The sequence below is a fragment of the Citrus clementina genome, unplaced genomic scaffold (genome assembly GCF_000493195.1).
Source record: "Citrus clementina cultivar Clemenules unplaced genomic scaffold, Citrus_clementina_v1.0 scaffold_7, whole genome shotgun sequence".
Classification (NCBI taxonomy): Eukaryota; Viridiplantae; Streptophyta; class Magnoliopsida; order Sapindales; family Rutaceae; genus Citrus; species Citrus x clementina.
Genome location: NW_006262075.1, coordinates 4,916,307 through 4,934,958, shown reverse-complemented (window position 1 = coordinate 4,934,958; position 18,652 = coordinate 4,916,307). Strand labels below are relative to the sequence as shown.

General features: G+C 32.4%; 1 protein-coding gene and 1 pseudogene across 1 annotated transcript; both read right to left on the bottom strand.

Annotated features, from left to right (window-relative positions):
- Positions 1 to 540: 540 nt before the first annotated feature.
- LOC18035749 (L-type lectin-domain containing receptor kinase IX.1) lies at positions 541 to 2,517 on the bottom strand. Its single transcript, XM_006426167.1, has one exon. The coding sequence runs from the start codon at positions 2,515 to 2,517 to the stop codon at positions 541 to 543; it is 1,977 nt and encodes a 658-aa protein (XP_006426230.1).
- Positions 2,518 to 6,792: 4,275 nt separating this feature from the next.
- LOC18035942 lies at positions 6,793 to 10,599 on the bottom strand (annotated as a pseudogene).
- Positions 10,600 to 18,652: the final 8,053 nt, after the last annotated feature.

The following is an 18,652-nucleotide window of genomic DNA, read 5'->3' as shown; positions in this document are numbered from 1 at the left end:
ACAGTGAAAAAAAGAAAAAAGAAAAAAGAAGAAGAGTTAAATTGAAAGCGGAAAGGTTCTACCGTGGAAGAAAATGAAAGATTAAACAATTAAAATAAAAAAGACGAGCATGATTAGATTAACAACAATAATCAAATCCAAAAACGCAAATACTTTCTAAACATCAAATCCCCGCCTCTCGTCTTTTCCAGGCAAGAGATCATACGATCATCTCTCTTTGACTCTTAAACTGTTTCCAACTATGCAAATTCCAACAACTGACCCACGTTATAAATATTTAACTTACTTTATCAGGCTTAGCTTCAACATATTCATCTTTATTAATTATATAGAAAAATCATATTACGCCACCAACAAAACACCATTACGACAGAAACGATAACACGGTAGCATAAATATTATTATCATTTTATGTGCTACAATAATACTATAGTAGGAATAATACCTTATTTCTGTCTTGGTATTGCCTTGATAATGTTCAAATATCTGTACTCTTAATTATATCATAGAAAAACATTGCAGAAATGAACAGGCACAAGTTCAACGACCGACTTCAATGCTTGAATTTGTAATGAAAGGTTCGCCAGAGCTGACAGATGGTGTAGGCACATGATAACTTGGAACGGGCATTTTCGATGGAAGATTTGGCATTGCTGTTTCAAAACTAAGGACTTGAATAGCCTGCCTTATGGAAGGCCTGAAACTGCGGTCAGGGTGAGCAGACCATAATCCAACAATCAGCAAACATGTCATCTGTTGCTCATCAAATCCCGAATCCAGACTCTCATCAGCAGCTGAAAGTAGCTTTCCTTCTCCATAAAGACCCCAGACCCAAGCCACCAACCCCATTTCAGATTCTTTGTAACGATCAACCGCTTTTCTTCCAGTAGCAATTTCTAAGGCAACTACTCCAAAGCTGAACACATCTGACTCTTTACTAGCCCTGCCTGTGCTTATGTATTCAGGGGCCATGTAGCCTAAAGTTCCCGCCAGCCCTGTAGTCTTAGGACCAAGCTCATGGTCCATCAGCCTGGCTAATCCAAAGTCACCTAATTTGGCGTTAAAATTAGAATCTAACATTATGTTGCTCGATTTGATGTCCCGATGCAGAACACATTGCTCCCATTCTTCCTGAAGATAGAGCAAAGCCGTGGCCAAACCAAGAGAAATCCTGTACCTCACAGCCCAAGCAAGAGGACTCTTCTTGCCAAACAGGTGAGCATCAAGGCTACCGTTTGGCATGAACTCATACACAAGCAGGAATTCGCCTCTATCATGGCACCAGCCTAGGAGTTGCACCAGATAGCGATGCCTTAACTGGCTAATTGTCTTCACCTCTGTTACATACTCTTTTTTCCCTTGTTTAGATCCTCTTGAAACTTTTTTGACAGCAACAGCCATATCCAAATCAATTAGATAACCCTTGTAAACAGAACCAAACCCTCCTTCGCCCAACTTTTTATTCTCTGCAAAGTTGCTAGTTGCAGAGGCAAGATCCGTGTATGAAAATCTTCTTGGTCCTGTGCCTCTTTCAAGGTCGTCATTAATGGAAGTTAAGGTCTCTCTCTCTGCGGTAGACTTTCTTTCCTTCTTCTTATGCCTTCGCAAAATCAACAGTCCCGTTATCATTCCAGCTACCAGTACACCAATTGAAACTGTAACACTAACTATTATTCTGATCTTTTTGCCATCCGTTCCATTTCTCTGTTTCATATCCAAGCTTGAGCTAAACTCCCACGATTCAAGTATATGTCGCTCTCCAGAGAGGCCTGTAGCAGCTGAGAAGCCAATTGTCACCCACTGTGGTAGAACTTTCATCAAATCGATTATATAAAACAAACTAGTATTCTCCCGAGGATCAGATGTCTGTCGGTAGGTCCAGGACACACTCAAATTCTTAGTAGTAGAATTGTATGCAATCCGCACATCAGCAGTGTCTTCACTGTGAAAGCTGGCGTTCCAGCGGGTGTGGACAGCTGAAGCAATTGAGTTATTGTTGATTCCCACGTGGTCTTGAACGCCAGAAGGGTCCCATTCAGAGTTGAAGAAAGTGTCAAATTCCACATGGACTATATGATTTGAAGAAGAGAAAGAAGTTGTGGTATTAAACAGACCTAAAAACCCACCATCTGAGTTTGGAGGAATCTGAAATCCAACAGGAGCTAAGAAAAATACAAGCCCGTGGCCGTAAGTGGAACGATCCAGGGTGTTTATTTGGAAGGAGAATTTGGTGCTGAAGTCAGCAAGTTCACCTGTGTCAGAATTCCAGAGCGGCACTCTGTCAGCGTAAGTAGCCCAACCAACACGACATAGATATTGGTAATTTTTTATTAATTCAATGGCTCCGACTGAAGGTACTGCATCTCCCTGATAGATTATATCTTTTCTATTGGAGTCAAAACTAGACATCCGGAAGGAAACAGAATTGGCTGAGGGAACAAGAACAATAATGAAAATTAAGAGAGTTATGTTGATCATGGTAACAAATGGAGAGAGCATGAAGCGGAGGTACAACATGTCCGGGAAACTCAAGTGGCCTTTAAATAGTGAGGCACAATTAGTCTACGTATTGACTTCTTGATGTTCAATTTTCAACTACCAGCTGTAATTTATATGTCCAGCAAGCTTCAATGAAGGGGAATCATACTCTCTGAAATATTAAAGAAAGACTTTCTTTGGAATTTTATTGCCAGCAAAGCTACGTCAGCATTGAAACAGACGATAATAGACAATTATTCAGAGATAAACCTTGGAAAGTATAGATATGACCAAAAGGCATTTATGTTCATTTTTAAATTCTAATCGAATGCCGCGCTCAAAATTTAGACAAACAATGGCAGTCGCATGTTGCAGGTCTATTTGCATCAACTCCGACAGTCGGAGAAACATCAAATGAAGAAGAATGACCAGTCCTTGAAGCGTGTTATACCTGAAATAATTATGGGCTGAAATTGTTGGAAACAGAGTTGTCCTCTTAATGTTCTTTGATACTTGAAACAATGATGGCACATCTGGAGAAAATCGAAGTTTGAGGATCAATATTTTCTTATAATAATATGTTTAATTAGTTTATATTTACATATATGAAAATTTTTCCAATCCGACGATATCATAAATCCACTTTTATAATCTTTTAAACTGATTTACAATACCGTAAAATTGTCCCGAATTTTAATTCTGAATCTAATAAACACTATATATATATATATCGGGTATTATAGGCATTAGCTCGCTAGAGATAATAACACGAAAAACATTCAGCCGCCCAGATGACAATTAACAAAGGTCAAATACATGCCAATTTCACTGAGTATTTACTCCACATACGCTGATACATATTCAAAATATCTGCTGAACAAGGCCAACTATAGATTTTTTTTTTCGGTGGTAATTACTTTCTTTCCATTTCTGAGATAAAATATTATCACCATGGCATAAAGCAATTGAACATCTAGCTTGAGAGCAAATGAACACGTTTGAATGGTGAAAAAGAAGAAAATGAAGATAAAACAGTGAGTGGATTCTGAGATCACCTAATGACTTCGATTAATGCACGGGAAGAGTATGAGCAAGAGCGAAACCATAAATTTTTTTTAGGGTGGGCTAAAGAAACTTCACTTTAGGAGCTTGTGAATTAAGCTTTTTGATTAAAAATAATAATAATAAAACTAAGAAGAATAAATTTAAAATATGTGTTAAATTCTTTGTCTTCTCAAATTTGTGTATATGAGAGAAAGAAAATGAAAAACAAAGATTAAGAAATTAGGAAAGGGATGAAAATTTGGTTCTAAAATTAGAAGGGGTAAGCCTCTAATAAATTATGTGATAATTTTATAATAATTGAAAATTTTAGGAAATTGTTTAAATTAACTTTTTAAAAAAGGAGCTGAATTGATGTTGAAAATAATTCAAACTTATTTGCAAAGTTTGTAAATTAATTTAATGACCTTAAAAGCTTAAACAAAATTTTTCAATCTAGGCTGGGCTTATAGCCTACACTAAGTTTCAGCTCGAGTGTCACGGTCACAATAAATTGATAATGAAAATTTTCATGACTCAATTGAGTTACTTAATGATGTGATATTTTATGTGTCATCATTATATGGATTGTAAAAATAATAAGTTAGTAATTATTAATAAAATCAGTTAATATTAAACACGTAATATTAAATGATTGGTAACAGATCAGTGTGTATCTCAACTAGATATTTGAATTTAGTAAAAATAGCATTATTGTTAATGTATTCAATCAACACCATTTAATCATGCATACTAACATATGTTCAATTGAAAACACAAGACTGTGTAAAAATAATTAGCATTCGAAAAACTAGCTTAACGACCAACGTATCGAAAGATAAAATAGTATAGAAAGATTGAGATGACAGAAATATCGCCGGCACGATAGGGTCAACTTCACCTCAATCATTGAAAACAATTTATATTCTGACTAACTTTACGTAGTATATTTATATAGCTTACATGAACTTGCTACTTGCTTGCCACGATCAACTTGGACATTCCTTTTAGTAAATTGGGTTCTAGAATGCGAAGGGTAAGCCTCCAAAAAGTTATGTGATAATTTTATAATAATTGACAATTGTAGGAAATTGTTTAAATTAACTTTTTTAAAAAAGGAGCTGAATTGATTTTGAAAATGATTCAAACTTATTTGCAAAGTTCGTAAATTAATTTAATGACCTTAAAGCTTAAACAAAATTTTCCAAATCTAGGCTGGGCCTATAGCCTACTCTAAGCTTCACCCTGAGTGTCACGGTCAGAACAAATTGGTAATGAAAATTTTCATGACTCAATTAAGTTACTTAATGATGTGATATTTAATGTGCCATTATTGTATGGATTGTAAAAATAATAAGTTAATAATTATTAATAAAATTAGTTAATATTAAACACAGAATATTAAATGATTGGTAACACATCAATACGTATCTCAACTAAATATCTGAATTTAGTAAAAATAGCATTATTGCTACTGTATTCATTCGAAAAACTAGCTTAACGACCAGCCTATAGAAAGATAAAATAGTATAGAAAGATTGAGATAACATAAATATCGCCGGCACGACAGGGTCAACTTCACCTCAGTCATTGAAAACAATTTATATTCTGATTAACTTTATATAGTATATTTATACAGCTGACATTTCTTTAGTAAATAGACATATAAAATAATAATCTTAGACAATGCGGCAAAATCCATAAAAAAGTCAATGAAAAGGGAAAAAAGAAGATAATTGACCAAGAAAATATTGGAATTTGTTAGCTAAATGAAGAAATATTGTAATTAAATTTTTCATGGCACAGATGGACAGAGCATGAAACAGAGGCACTACATTTCAGTAGGACTTACCTTATAATTGTGAGTCTGTATAGCTGGAATTAGTCTATTTATTAATTGAATTCTTGATGTTTAAGTCTTGACATTCAATTATAAATTATCTCCAAGAAGCTGCAATGAAAGGGAATATTAAGCTCTGGACTTATATAGAAAGATTTTCTTGTTTTTAGAAATCTTTCTCAAGAAAATAGCGTCAACGGTAATGAAGTATAAGTAGCAAATATTAAAATGATCCTAAAAAATATAGTGATATAATTACTAACCTTTCATAATCAAAGGTGACCTAAGCTTATTGGACATCAGCTTACGTTTCATTAAATTAATGATGTGTTTACTACTAATTGAGAATGAGAATGGAAATTAAGAAATGGAAATAAATGATATATTTACTTACTTAAGTGATATATGGAATGAGAAACAAATAGGCTGACCCCACCTAAAATTAAAAATGATTACTAGAGTTCTCATTCTCATGGGTAGAGGTAGGAATCAGAATCATATATTTTAAAGTGACTATATTACCCCCATTTAAATCTTGAAATTTTCATTTTATCCTTCCTTATATCATCATCATCATAAGAATAAAAAAAAATTATTAATATTAATTATAATTATTAATCATTATAATTAATATTTATTACTACTCCTACTACTCTACTACTAGGAATACAATGATTATAAATAATAATAAATATTATAATTATTATTAACAATAATTGTTGTTGTTGTTGTTATAAATAATGACAATAATCAACTAAGGTCAATTTAATAATTTGTAACAATCCATTCCGATTCCAAAATAAAGTAAACACATTAATGGCAATACAGTTTATTCCGATTCTGATTCCGATTCCCAGAGCTAAAGTAAATAATTTATTTTGATTTTTATTTCAGCCCATTCCGATTATTAATTAGTAAAAACACCATAAATTCTTACCAATTCTAATTTCCAAGCTAAATATAAGAATGAACGGTGATAGGAACACAATTATTGATAAAAGATCTTGAGCTTCTTATTTAAGGAACAACAATCCTTAATCCTAACGTGTATCTTCCCTTTGCTCTGGCTTCAGATGTTAAGCTGAAAAAAAGTAAAAATCTATGAATTGGCAATTTGCCCCACACCAGTCACCTGTTCAGGTGCTGTTCGAAGAACAACACAACATAATTTGTTCACAAAATATTTTACTTTGAAGAATGCCATAAGAATAATTGTCCATATTGTACAAATATACTAAAATTGCTCAGTTATTCCTTTCTTAAATATCAAATATGAAATACTTTCCACATACATATAGTGCATACAAATTCTAACAACTATCTCATGTTATAAATTTGTAACTTCCTATAAATCCCAGAGGTTTATTCAACATATTTATTTTCATTCATTACAACATAAAAAGAAAACATACAAGAAATGAACAGGCTCAAGCTCAACGACCAACTTCAAAGCTTGAATTTGTAATGAAAGGTTCGCCATAGCTGACAGATGGTGTAGGCACATGATAACTTGGAACATGCATTTTTGATGGAAGATTTGGCATTGTTGTTTCAAAATTAAGGACTTGAATAGCCTGCCTTATGGAAGGCCTGAAACAACGGTCAGGGTGAGCACACCATAATCCAACAATCAACAAACATGTCATTTGTTGCTCATCAAATCTCGAATCCAGTCTCTCATTAGCAGCTGAAAGTAGCTTTCTTTCTCCATAAAGATCCCAGACCCAAGCCACCAACCCCATTTCAAATTCTTTGTAACGATTAACCACTTTTCTTCTAGTAGCAATTTCTAAGGCAACTACTCTAAAGCTGAACACATCTAACTCTTGACTAACCCTGCATGTGCTAATGTATTCAGAGGCCATGTAGGCTAAAGTTCCTACCAGCATAATAGTCTTAGGACCAAGCTCATGGTCCATCAGCCTGGCTAATCCAAAGTCACCTAATTTGGCATTAAAATTAAAATCTAATGTTTAGAGAATAAAATAGGGTGATCATGATCTCCTTGAGGTAAAGAGTGAGTAAATAGTTGATAGGCTATTAGGAGAAAATTGTGGTGACCTCGAGCAGGCCACCTCAATCAGGTGGTAATTTTGATGACCTCGAATAGGCCACCTCGACTAGGTGGTAATTCTTGAGACTATGAGCAGACCACCTCGACCAGGAGGTAATTCTAGTGACCTTGAGTAAGCCACCTCGACTAGGAGGTAATTCTGGTGACCTCGAGTAAGCCACCTCGACCATGATGTAATTCTAGTGACCTCGAGTAGATAGGTTTGAAGAGACATTGGACCAAGTCACTAGGAAGCAAGACTCAGTCAAAATAACTGCTACAAATCTCCTCCAAAAAATCAGAGCACGAATTTAATTCATTAATGGTTATTTATTGCTGACATGACTCAAAAGTGTTATTACTCCCAAGTATAAGAGTTTCTAATTATAATATAACCCGATGAGTCCGAGGTCGAACCACATGAAATTTAAAATCTAGTAGCCAATTTGTTAAATAAAGAAAATTAATTGCGTGAAAAGAAATCACTATGAATTAATTTAAAAATATGTTAAGGTTACGGGATCCACTCTCAGTATTCAAACTATAATTTTATTACTCTCATATTTTTTAATATTTTGCCTCACTTTTACCAGTTAATTATTACATCATTTAATTTTTAATTAACTATGTGTATGGATAAATATGGAATCAAGTACTTAATGTGCCACAACTATATTAATATGTTGCCATTATGTTAAAATACCATACAGATCCAAGAAAATTTATAAATTAACATGACATAAAAATAATCATTAAAAAAATAAAATAAACTTAAAACTCACTTGAGAAAGCAATTAATTTAATAATTTGAAACCTTGAGTTTCACCCTTCACCTTAACTTAGTAAAGTTATCTACTCGTATTGAAAGAAAACAAAACACTATTTTTATTTAAAAGACTTTTGAAAAATATTATAAGGAAGTTGATTACACAACAAAAGAAGAAAAAGAAACAATTCATTAGCTTCTCTCTCTCGTCTTGCTTTCTTCTACTGCTCTTCCCCTTCTTGCTTGCATCCCATTGCCTCTTATAGGCAAGGAATGCATTGTTTCTTTTATTTTATTAATATTATATTATATTATATTATATTTTATATATGTGTGTGTGTGTGTGTGTGATGGTCAGGTGGCAACATGGCCACTTGACCATCACGAGCAGCTAAAGCATGGTTGCTTACCTTTTATTTTTTTATTTTTTGAAATATTTTTTTTATTAATTACATCTCCTTAATAATGCATTTCAAAATACTCCAGTAATTTTTCTTTGTTCCCACTTCTAGTTCCGACTCCTCTTTATTCTTGAAATATATCTACAATAAAATTAAAATAAAATTAACATATTACAAAATTACAAATTAATTTAACATAAATATATTTGGAGAGTATTAAAATAATTTAAGAATAATGAGCGCATTAATCTACACAATAAGTGAAAAATTGATAATTTTATCTTCATTGAATGTATACTTTTTAATGTCAATCAATTGCCATGATCTAAGGTCGTGAGGATGGGGTGTTTATAAAAACTCTAAGAAAATCACGTCAGGAGAGGTGGAACTTTCTTTCTCTGTTTTGATTTTACTATTCCATTACGTTAAGATTATTTATTCAGAAAAACTAGAAATTACATATTTTGTTTTTCCTATAAACCTGATAACTGACTTGGGCGTCGGAGGGTTCACACCGGAAAAACTTTCGGTGCCTCTTACTGGTTTTTGTGATTTCAAGTGTTTGGGAGTTATCTGCTAGTGATCGTAAATTGCTTCTCCAACAAATAAATTTAATGCTAACGCAAAGATTTATTATCCAGTTAGTAACTGACTAGTCCAAATTTCGACGTCAAGATTTAACATTATTTTGCTCGATTTGGTATCCCTGTGCACAACACATTGCTCCCATTCTTCATGAAGATAGAGCAAAGCCGTGGCCAAACCAAGAGAAATAATGTACCTTACAGCCCAAGCAAGAGGACTCTTCTTGCCAAACAGGCGACCATCAAGGCTACCGTTAGGCATGAACTCGTACACAAGCAAGAATTCGCCTCTGTCGTGGCAGCAGCCTAGGAGTTGCACCAGATTACGATGCCTCAACTGGCTAATTGTCTTCACCTCGGTTACATACTCCTTTTTCTCTTGTTTAGATCCTCTTGAAACCTTCTTGACAGCAACAGCCATATCCAAATCAATAAGATAACCCTTGTAAACAGAACCAAACCCTCCTTCGCCCAACATTTTGTTCTCGAGAAAGTTGCTGGTTGCAGAAGCAAGATCTTTGTAAAAAAATCTTCTTGGTCCTGCTCCTCTTTTAAGGTCATCATTTATCGAAGTTAAGGTTTCTCTTTCTGCAGCAGATTTCTTTCCTTCTTCCGCCTCTGCAAAATCAACAGTCCCGTTATCGCTGCAGCTATCAGACCCCCAATTGAAACTGTAAAAGCAACTATTATTCTGATCTTTTTACCATCAGTTCCATTTGTACTTTTAATATCCAAGCTTGAGCTGAACTACTATTCAAGTATATGTCGCTCTCCAAACTGGCCCTTAGCAGCTGAGAAGCCAATTGTCACCCACTGTGTTAGAACTTTCGTCAGATCAATTATGTAAAACAAACTAGTACTCTCCGGAGGATCAGGGGTCAGTCGTTAGGTCCAAGACACCCTCAAATTCTTAGTAGTAGAATTGTAAGCAATCTGCACATCAGCAGTATCTTGTCTGTGGAAGCTGACGTTCCAGTGGGTGGAGACAGCTGAAGAAATTGAGTTATTGTTGATTCCGACATGGTCCTTAACATCAAGGGGATCCCACTCAGGGTTTTGAGTTGGAATCAAACTCCTCCGAGACGATATGATTTGTAGAAGAGAAAGAAGCTGTGGTGTTAAACAGCCCTAAGAAGCCACCAGCTGAATTCGGAGGAATCTGAAATCCGGCAGGAGCTAAGAAACATACGAGCCCGTGGCCGTAAGTGGGACAACCCACCCAGGGTGTCTATTTGGAAGGAGAATTTGGTGCTGAAGTCAGTTAGCTTGCCTGTGTCAGAGTCCCAGAGCGGCACTCTCTCAGCATAAGTAGCCCAACCCACACGACATAGATATTCGTTGTTTTTGGTTAATTCAATGGCTCCAACTGAAGATATTGCATCTCCCTGATATAGTATTTTTTCTTTTTTTTTTTCACCAGGGTCAAAACTAGGCATACGGAAGGAAACTTGTGAACTGGGCGAGGGCAGAAGAACAATAAAGAAAATGAAGAAAGGTAAATTGACCAAGGCAAAAGGGTGAAACAACATGAAGCAGAGGTACAACGTGTCCGTGGAGCTTAATTAACCTTTGTAATAGTGCAGCTATAAAGCTAATTGAAAGACAATTAATAATTATCGATTATATCTCCGAGAAGCTGCATCGAAAGGTAGTATTAGCTGTGGAATTATATAAAAATAAATAGGTTGTTTAGAAGCCTTTTCTCAAGGAAACCATGGCATACGTTTCAGTAAGCTAAATGCTTACCAATTCCAAGCTAAAACAGAACAAACAATAGTCAATCCATCGTCAAGACGAAATTGCTGGAAACAGTACAGTTATTGCCCTACCTTTTACTAGAAAAAAGAAATCTAGCGTCGTATTAGATATATGTTTTAAGGATCAACAATTCCCCGTGATATGTATATTATATACGATGCAGGTCTTATTTTGTTTTGATTTTCGATGGTAGCTTTGGAGAATATAAGTGCCAATGGGATGACCAAAAATAAAATACTCAGTCTGGGTCTGGCCAGGCTTTAGTCGGGCCTGATGATTAGACGGCTAAGATTTTAAATGTTTGGGCCCAAACTGGGCCAAAGGCTGGGATATGTTATTATCTTAAATATTTAATTTTTTTAAATACAATCTTTTTTTTTTAATTTTCAAAAGGTCCAATTTTTTCTTTTTCTTTTAGTACTATTAAAAATATTTAAATTGTTTATTTAAAAAATCAGCGCCTGGGCCCATTCTATGCTAAAGCCCAACCTGGCGTATTTACCGGAGTTAGCTCACCCTCGCGGGATCGCGACCCTTTGTCCCGGCCATTGTAGCACGTGTGTCGCCCAGGGCATAAGGGGCATGATGACTTGACGTCAGGCCGAAAATAGACAGAGATAAGGGCGAAAGGGCTTTTTCTTTTTTTATCAACTTCAACCAATTTTCAACCAATTCTGCGCTTGAATATAATTACCAGGAGTAAGCGCAATAGCTTGTTTCGAGGATTCGATCATTTAGGGATGATTTAATTTCTGGTACCGTACATTGCCCTTTCTAATTGGTTTCGAAGATAAAAATCTTTTATTGGTCCATAGCCTTACTTAGGTAAATCCATGAACTCAATCTTCCCTAATTGTAGCTACTAACTAGCTATTTGGCCCATACCGGTCATTTGTCCAGGACACACACACACACACACACACATATAGCCCCTATTTTTAAATATAAACTTTTACACAAAATCTCAATCTTGAATCATAATTAACATAATGGTTGAAATTACTGTTAAATTAAAATTAATAAAAGTTGAGTCCCACAAACTAGAATTTAATAAAAATAGATAATAGATAAGATAAGTAGAGAAATAAAGAAAGTAGAATTAAAAAAAATAAAAATAAGTAGAACAAATAACATATTAATTCTAATAGGGTCCAATTTTTATAATTTTTTATTAAAAAGAAAATTCAAATTAACATTAATTTCAGCCACTGAATTAATTAGGATTTAAGGATTGAGATTTTGTGTAAAAATTTGCGTTAAAAAAGAGGGGCTCTTATGACCCTATATATATTTGGATGTCAGTTATCTTCTTCCCTCTAATTCATGAGTGGAGCTGACATTTTCCCCACTAGTTTGTGAGTAAAGCTACTATTCTTCTTAAGTTTCTAAGAAATTTGTGAACTTTAATTCTAGAATGTATTTATGAGTAATTTGTAAGGGGAAAATTCTAAGCCATATTGTACATGTATTGAATTAAATTCTGATTAAAAATATATCAATTGTATTGTATCAGTTTAAAGAATGACTTGTGTGGAACAATTGTTTAAGTAAATCTTATATGAAGCAATTAAATTAAAAACGGAAAATGGAGCAAATCATTTAGGCGTTTGAAAAGAAAGCTTTAGGAAGAGAACGTGATAGTGGAAATTGGGTGAGAGGGTTTGTAAAAATTAATGAATGGGTTTTTAAAATCTTCATTTTGGGATTTATCTAGGATATGACACTAAAAAATAATTTAAAAAATTTCAAGTGAAAATAAGAGGCCTTTGATTCGAACCTCCGTTAAATAGATGGAGAGTATAATAGGCCACAATTAACTAAATAATAATAAAAAAAGACCAAAAAATTAATGGAAAAGGAACACATTATATTTGGTTGGCCTTCTTACGTGCCTTTTGAGCTATAACTACTTTAGAATGAAAACTCTAGTCACCAAGAGGAAACATTGATGAGTGTTTGGTAAACCCTATTAGTTGTCAAGTAAAATTTTTATCAATTTTAATTATTATTATTTATTTATAAGATAGGGACAACTTCTTGTTAAAATTTACTAAAATCATGATAACCTAACCTCAAATTAGAGTATTCCATTGTTCTTGAACTTTGCCCAGTTACTTTTCAGGTAGAGGCAAATCAACTAGCGTATCATTTAAATTAAATGACAACAGTAAATATACTATTTACTAACTGTATTTATAACTAGATTGCATAAACTAGTGAATAAGAATTTATATCAATATTTTAAGGGTCATTTTATAATGTTGTGATTAAAATCACGACATTATACCATAATTAAACATAAATTGTGTAAATGAAGCTTAAGACATGTAAATTTAACATAAAACTTATCAATTAACATTAAGTGTAAAACAAAACATAAATTATATAAATGGAACATAAGACTTGTAAATAAAAGACAAAACAAGTAAATTAACATAGGAGTGATAAATTAATATATTACTGGTAAACAAAATAAAAACTTAAAGACGTAAAACTTGTAAATAAATATTAAGTGTAAAATAAAATATAAATTGTGGAAATGAAACATAAGACTTATAAATGAAATATAAAATAAGTAAATTAACATAGGAATGGTAAATTGATGTATTATTGATAAATAAAACAAAAACTTATAGATATACTATAAAACTTATAAATCAAAATTTTGTATAAAATAAAACATAAATGATGTAAATAGAACATAAATTTATAAATGAAAGGTAAAATAAGTAAATCAACATAAGAGTAGTAAATTGATATATCATTAGTAAATAAAACAAAAACTTACCAATATAAAATAAAACTTATAGATCAACATTAAGTATAAAATAAAACATAAATTAAGTAAATAAAACATAAGACTTGTAAATAAAATATAAAACAAGTAAATTAGTTTCAGAGTGGTAAAATGATGTATTATTAGTAAACAAAATATAAGCTTATAGATATAAATTGAACTTGTAAATCAACTTAAGTGTAAAATAAAACATAAATTAGGCAAATAAAACACAAGACCTGTAAATAGAAGATAAAATAAGTAAATTAACATAAGAGTGGTAAAATGATGTATCAGTGGTAAACAAAATTCAAACTTACAGTTATAACATAAAAATTATAAATTAACGTTAAGTGCTAAATAACATATAAATTATATAAATGAAATAGAAAACTTGTAAATGAAATGTAAAACATTAAATATTATAAGAGTTATTAAAAAAATAAAAACTTACAAATGTAAAATAAAAACTTTTTATAGTAATGATTATCTTATATATTTAGTTTTTTATTTCTAAATTGAACAATGATAATTTTGGGTTCATGTAATACAAGTGATTATATATGTGATATTTTATGATGGATAAAACTTATTTTCAAAGTCAAATTTTAAGAAAACTTTTTTTTTTATATTTTTCAAAATTTTCTGTAAGATAAATGATTTTGGATCCTTCTAAATAGGGATGGCAATGGGCACCGCCCGCAGCGGGTTTGCCATTATCAAACCCAAACCCGCACAAAATTTAAATTACCAAACCCACCCGCAACCCGCAGCGGGTTTTAATTTTTTTACAAAAACCCACTCGCAGCGGGTTTTAACAATTACCAAACCCGCAATGGTATCTGGCGGATTTTTTGTGGGTTTCCGTATTTAAAATCACAAATGTTTAATATATAAATTTATAATAATAACCTTAAATTCCATATAACATACTCAATTTTATATTTAAATAATGTAAATGAAAAATTAAAATTTCCACATCAATTCAACACAAATTCTCAAATTTAAGTATAAATTACACAAATCCATTTAAAAAACACAAACTAGCATCTAAAAATAATAATTACATTTCATATTATCATTTAAAACAAGCTCCAAGAGAAGATATTTATTTCATTCACCACCATAAGCACCCATCCAACACAATGCCTATAATAATAATTAAGATTAATATTTTCAAATACTAATTCGAAGGAAAATGCCTTTAGTTTTCTTTAGATTATGACTTTAGAATAGGATATAGGCCACATACACACATACACAACTTTGAACCTTTGGCTATTTAGTAATTTAATTAATGACATTATTTTATTTATACATTTTTAGATTAAAATTAAATTAAAAATATTTGAAAAAAATATTGCGGGTTTGGTGGATATCCATGCGGGTATCCACCGGATATAAGGTTAATACCAAATTCACCCGCATCCATGTGCGGGTTTTAATTTATAATACTAAACCCGCCCACAACGGATAAAATTACCCGCAACGGGCGGGTTTTGGCGGATTTGCGGGTTTGCGGGTACAATTGCCATCCCTACTTCTAAACCTCCTTGACATCAATTCAAAATAATCTTTTAGTATAAGTAAGAAGTAACGTTTGAAACTACATGAAATATGTATAAAACTAAAAATTACATCTAATTTTATTGATATTTCATATATATCTAGTAATACAATATTTTTTTTTTGTTTTGGCTTGATCCACATCAAGAAAAATAATTTTGTTTAATTTACTTGTATAGTAAACAAATACTATGATAAAAATGAATTTTTTTTTTATAAATGTCTTAACATGAATATAGAATTTATGGTAAACCAATTTAATAGAACTTATTCTAATTGTTTTCAATAAAAAATTTTTGTTTTCAATTGATGAGTAATTTTTTTCTTTGCTGAAATAAATTATATAAATAAACTATTTTGTTAAAATTAAAGTTTAATATTGATTTACAAGTTTATGTCATTTTTACAAGGGGTCATTTTATTTGTAATTTTAAAACACTAATTTACCATTTTTATATTAATTTATTGATTTTATTTTTTATTTACTATTCTTATATGGAATTTAAAAAAATTATTTTTATCACGATACTGATACCGTAATTTTAATGACGACATCATAGAATTTTTCATATTTCTTCCATACTTTAAATAGAAAAGGGATATTATCATTTCCCACTAAAATTATTCTGACACATTATGTCAAACGTTTAAAATGTTAGGATTTTTCCACCATTTCGTTAACTAAATTAAAATTATGCTGACATCATAAGAGTATTTTGGACATCTCACGTGTAGCCAAAACGTTTCATTTTGCAATTGTAAAAAAAACAAGGAATTTGGACATGGAAGCCCTAGAAATCGGAATCAACCCTCCTCTCTTGCGTTTCTTGTTCCATCTCTGCCCTCTCTCGCTCACTGTCACTGACCCATATCTCTCTTACTCTCGCAGCAATGTCGTCTTTTGGGGGTAATTTTGTGATTAAATCATCTTTTGTTGTTCTTCCTTTTAAAAGGATAAAATCATCTTGTCGTCTTTTGGGAGTAATTTTGTAATTAAATTATCTTTTGTTGTTCTTTTTTAAAGGATAAAATTATCTTTTACGCTCCAGGGGTAAAATTGACTTTTTATGCATTTTCCGTTAAATATTAACTGAGTTTTAACAGAATGGTGGGAAAGTACTAACAATTTAAATGTTTGATAATAAAATGATATTTTTACCAAACCGTAGTACTGACATAATATGTCAGAATAAATATCCCAATAGAAAACTATGTAAAAATGATCGGACTTCAAGCATCGAGCGGGACAGACCTCTCCTCCGTCTAGGCGAGAAAAATCCTTGTCCTTCTTAACCAGGGTTAACAGATTTGAAAATTATGAAAACCTTCATGTTCGCCGGTCGTAGGTTTGTATTTATTTATCTGAACATCACTCCCTGCTGGAAAGCAAGCCAATGTCATCGCTGTGATGACTCGGGAAAAGTGACATATACATTGTTTAGGATGATAATAATAAATTAATGGAAAATGTTGTATCATTATCGACTCCTTCCTTCTCGGTCAATGCAATTTGTTGATGATCGACACTTGGCAAAGCTCGTGACCGGAGGCATTAATTTATTGCAGTCACTCTTGAACTTGGTGTCCTCTTAATTTTAATTTATCCATCTAATGAGGGCCAGCCCCGTTTACAAATTCGGGTGCGATCGAATCTTATTGGTCTAACAAATCAAATTCACATGGGCAGTAGCCAATAGCAAGTTGCGTTTACAGACAGTCGCCAAAATTAATGTGATTAGTGCTTCTGATTAAAGCGATTCTATTATTGAAATCAATTTATGCTTTCTAATCTTTTGAATAGAAAAATTAATTTGTGGACAGACACGCTCAGACGGTTGTGGACCAGGTGTACGGATTATTATTTCCTATTGGTTCAACTCTAAACAAGCGTGCCAATGCTTCCCTCGATTGGCTGATATTGGTGACTACTATATGGTCTTTCACACATGGTGTCAGCCGCTGTGGGATTCATTTTCTTGCCACTTTGCATTTAAAATTTAAAAACTCCAAAATAATTTCTATAGTACAAGGATAAAATAAAATATATCTGATTCGATTTTTTAATGGGTTTTATTATATTATTATTTGAGATTAAATCTAATCTTTTTGTTTAGCTGATGTCAGGATTGCTGCTTTCTCCTTTTTTATCTACATTTTCTATATTCTTAGCTTTTCAAAGTGAGCGAATGGCATATAAAGTCATCTCAGAAATGTGTTCCAACTTGTTCCCTTCAAGTAACGAGTTTACATTATTATTGTTGTTATTACTATTAAAATAAAGATAGAGGGTTAGGATGTGGTCAAAGTTGGGCAAAGTTCAAACCGACAATTTCCCAATATATAAAATATTTTTATATGGGATTATATAATGGGCATTTCCGATTCAACAACCAACTAGAAAGATATGTATCAACCAGGAAACATGCAATAACAAAAGAAAGAATATATAGCCTTGGCATTTGGACTTGCCTGAATCTGATATTTTTTTTTTACTTTCCATATTTGGAAAATTTTAAACAAGACAACAAATACAGCGATTCGAATTCCAATGTTCTATCTGACACGTGAAGAAACCCTAACTACAGCTTCTAAAAACAAAATTGCTTTCACAAACTTAAAGCCAGTTGGCAGTTGGCAATGCAAATGTAATTCCAGCTTTATTGAAAATAGACTCTAAACAGTCTGAAAAAAAACCAAAAAAAAAAAAAAAACTAAGAGTTCATAAATGGAGGTTAATTATACTGATCATCATAAAAAAGTAATTAGCCAAAGTAATATTGAGTGGGGGAGAGGGTCCTTATCCAGAAAGACTAAATGAACATTAAACAGTAAACTTAATTCAAGGGTATCATCAATCCATAAGTTTTATTCTTATCTAACCTACATTTTTACGAAACCTAATTATTCTGTTAATTAGTCATGGCTATAAAGCCCTGTAATATGCGTAGGAAAATATATAATAGCATATATACTCATATTGCCACATGTCACTTTAGCATACGCCGGCCAATGGTAGCATGAAAAATACAATATGTATTCGATCTGAATAGATCTTTAACTTTGCTGTTGATATCCTTAGACCTTAGCCTCAGTGGCAGAATCCTTCACAATTACTCCCAATATTTTCCCCATAAACTTTTCTTTTCACCCAAAACCCTTGTTTGCTTATAAGTTCTGGCTGCTGACTGTCCAAAACACTAATTGATCACTTCACTGAAAGTGTCGTTTGGGCTCAACAAAGTAAGTTTTTCTTCTAATTATTTTCAGTCTCAAGCTAATTAATACGCTCCATAGTTATTTAGCAAAGCAATTTATAGCTGATCTGTCTCTATATGTATGTATTGCAGCAGAAACCCTAGAACATATATAATAGTACAGATTAATTGAGG

What these genes read in the sequence shown, in the direction of transcription:
- LOC18035749 (XM_006426167.1), bottom strand. Translation starts at nt 2,517, where the DNA reads ATGTTGTACCTCCGCTTCATGCTCTCTCCATTTGTTACCATGATCAAC.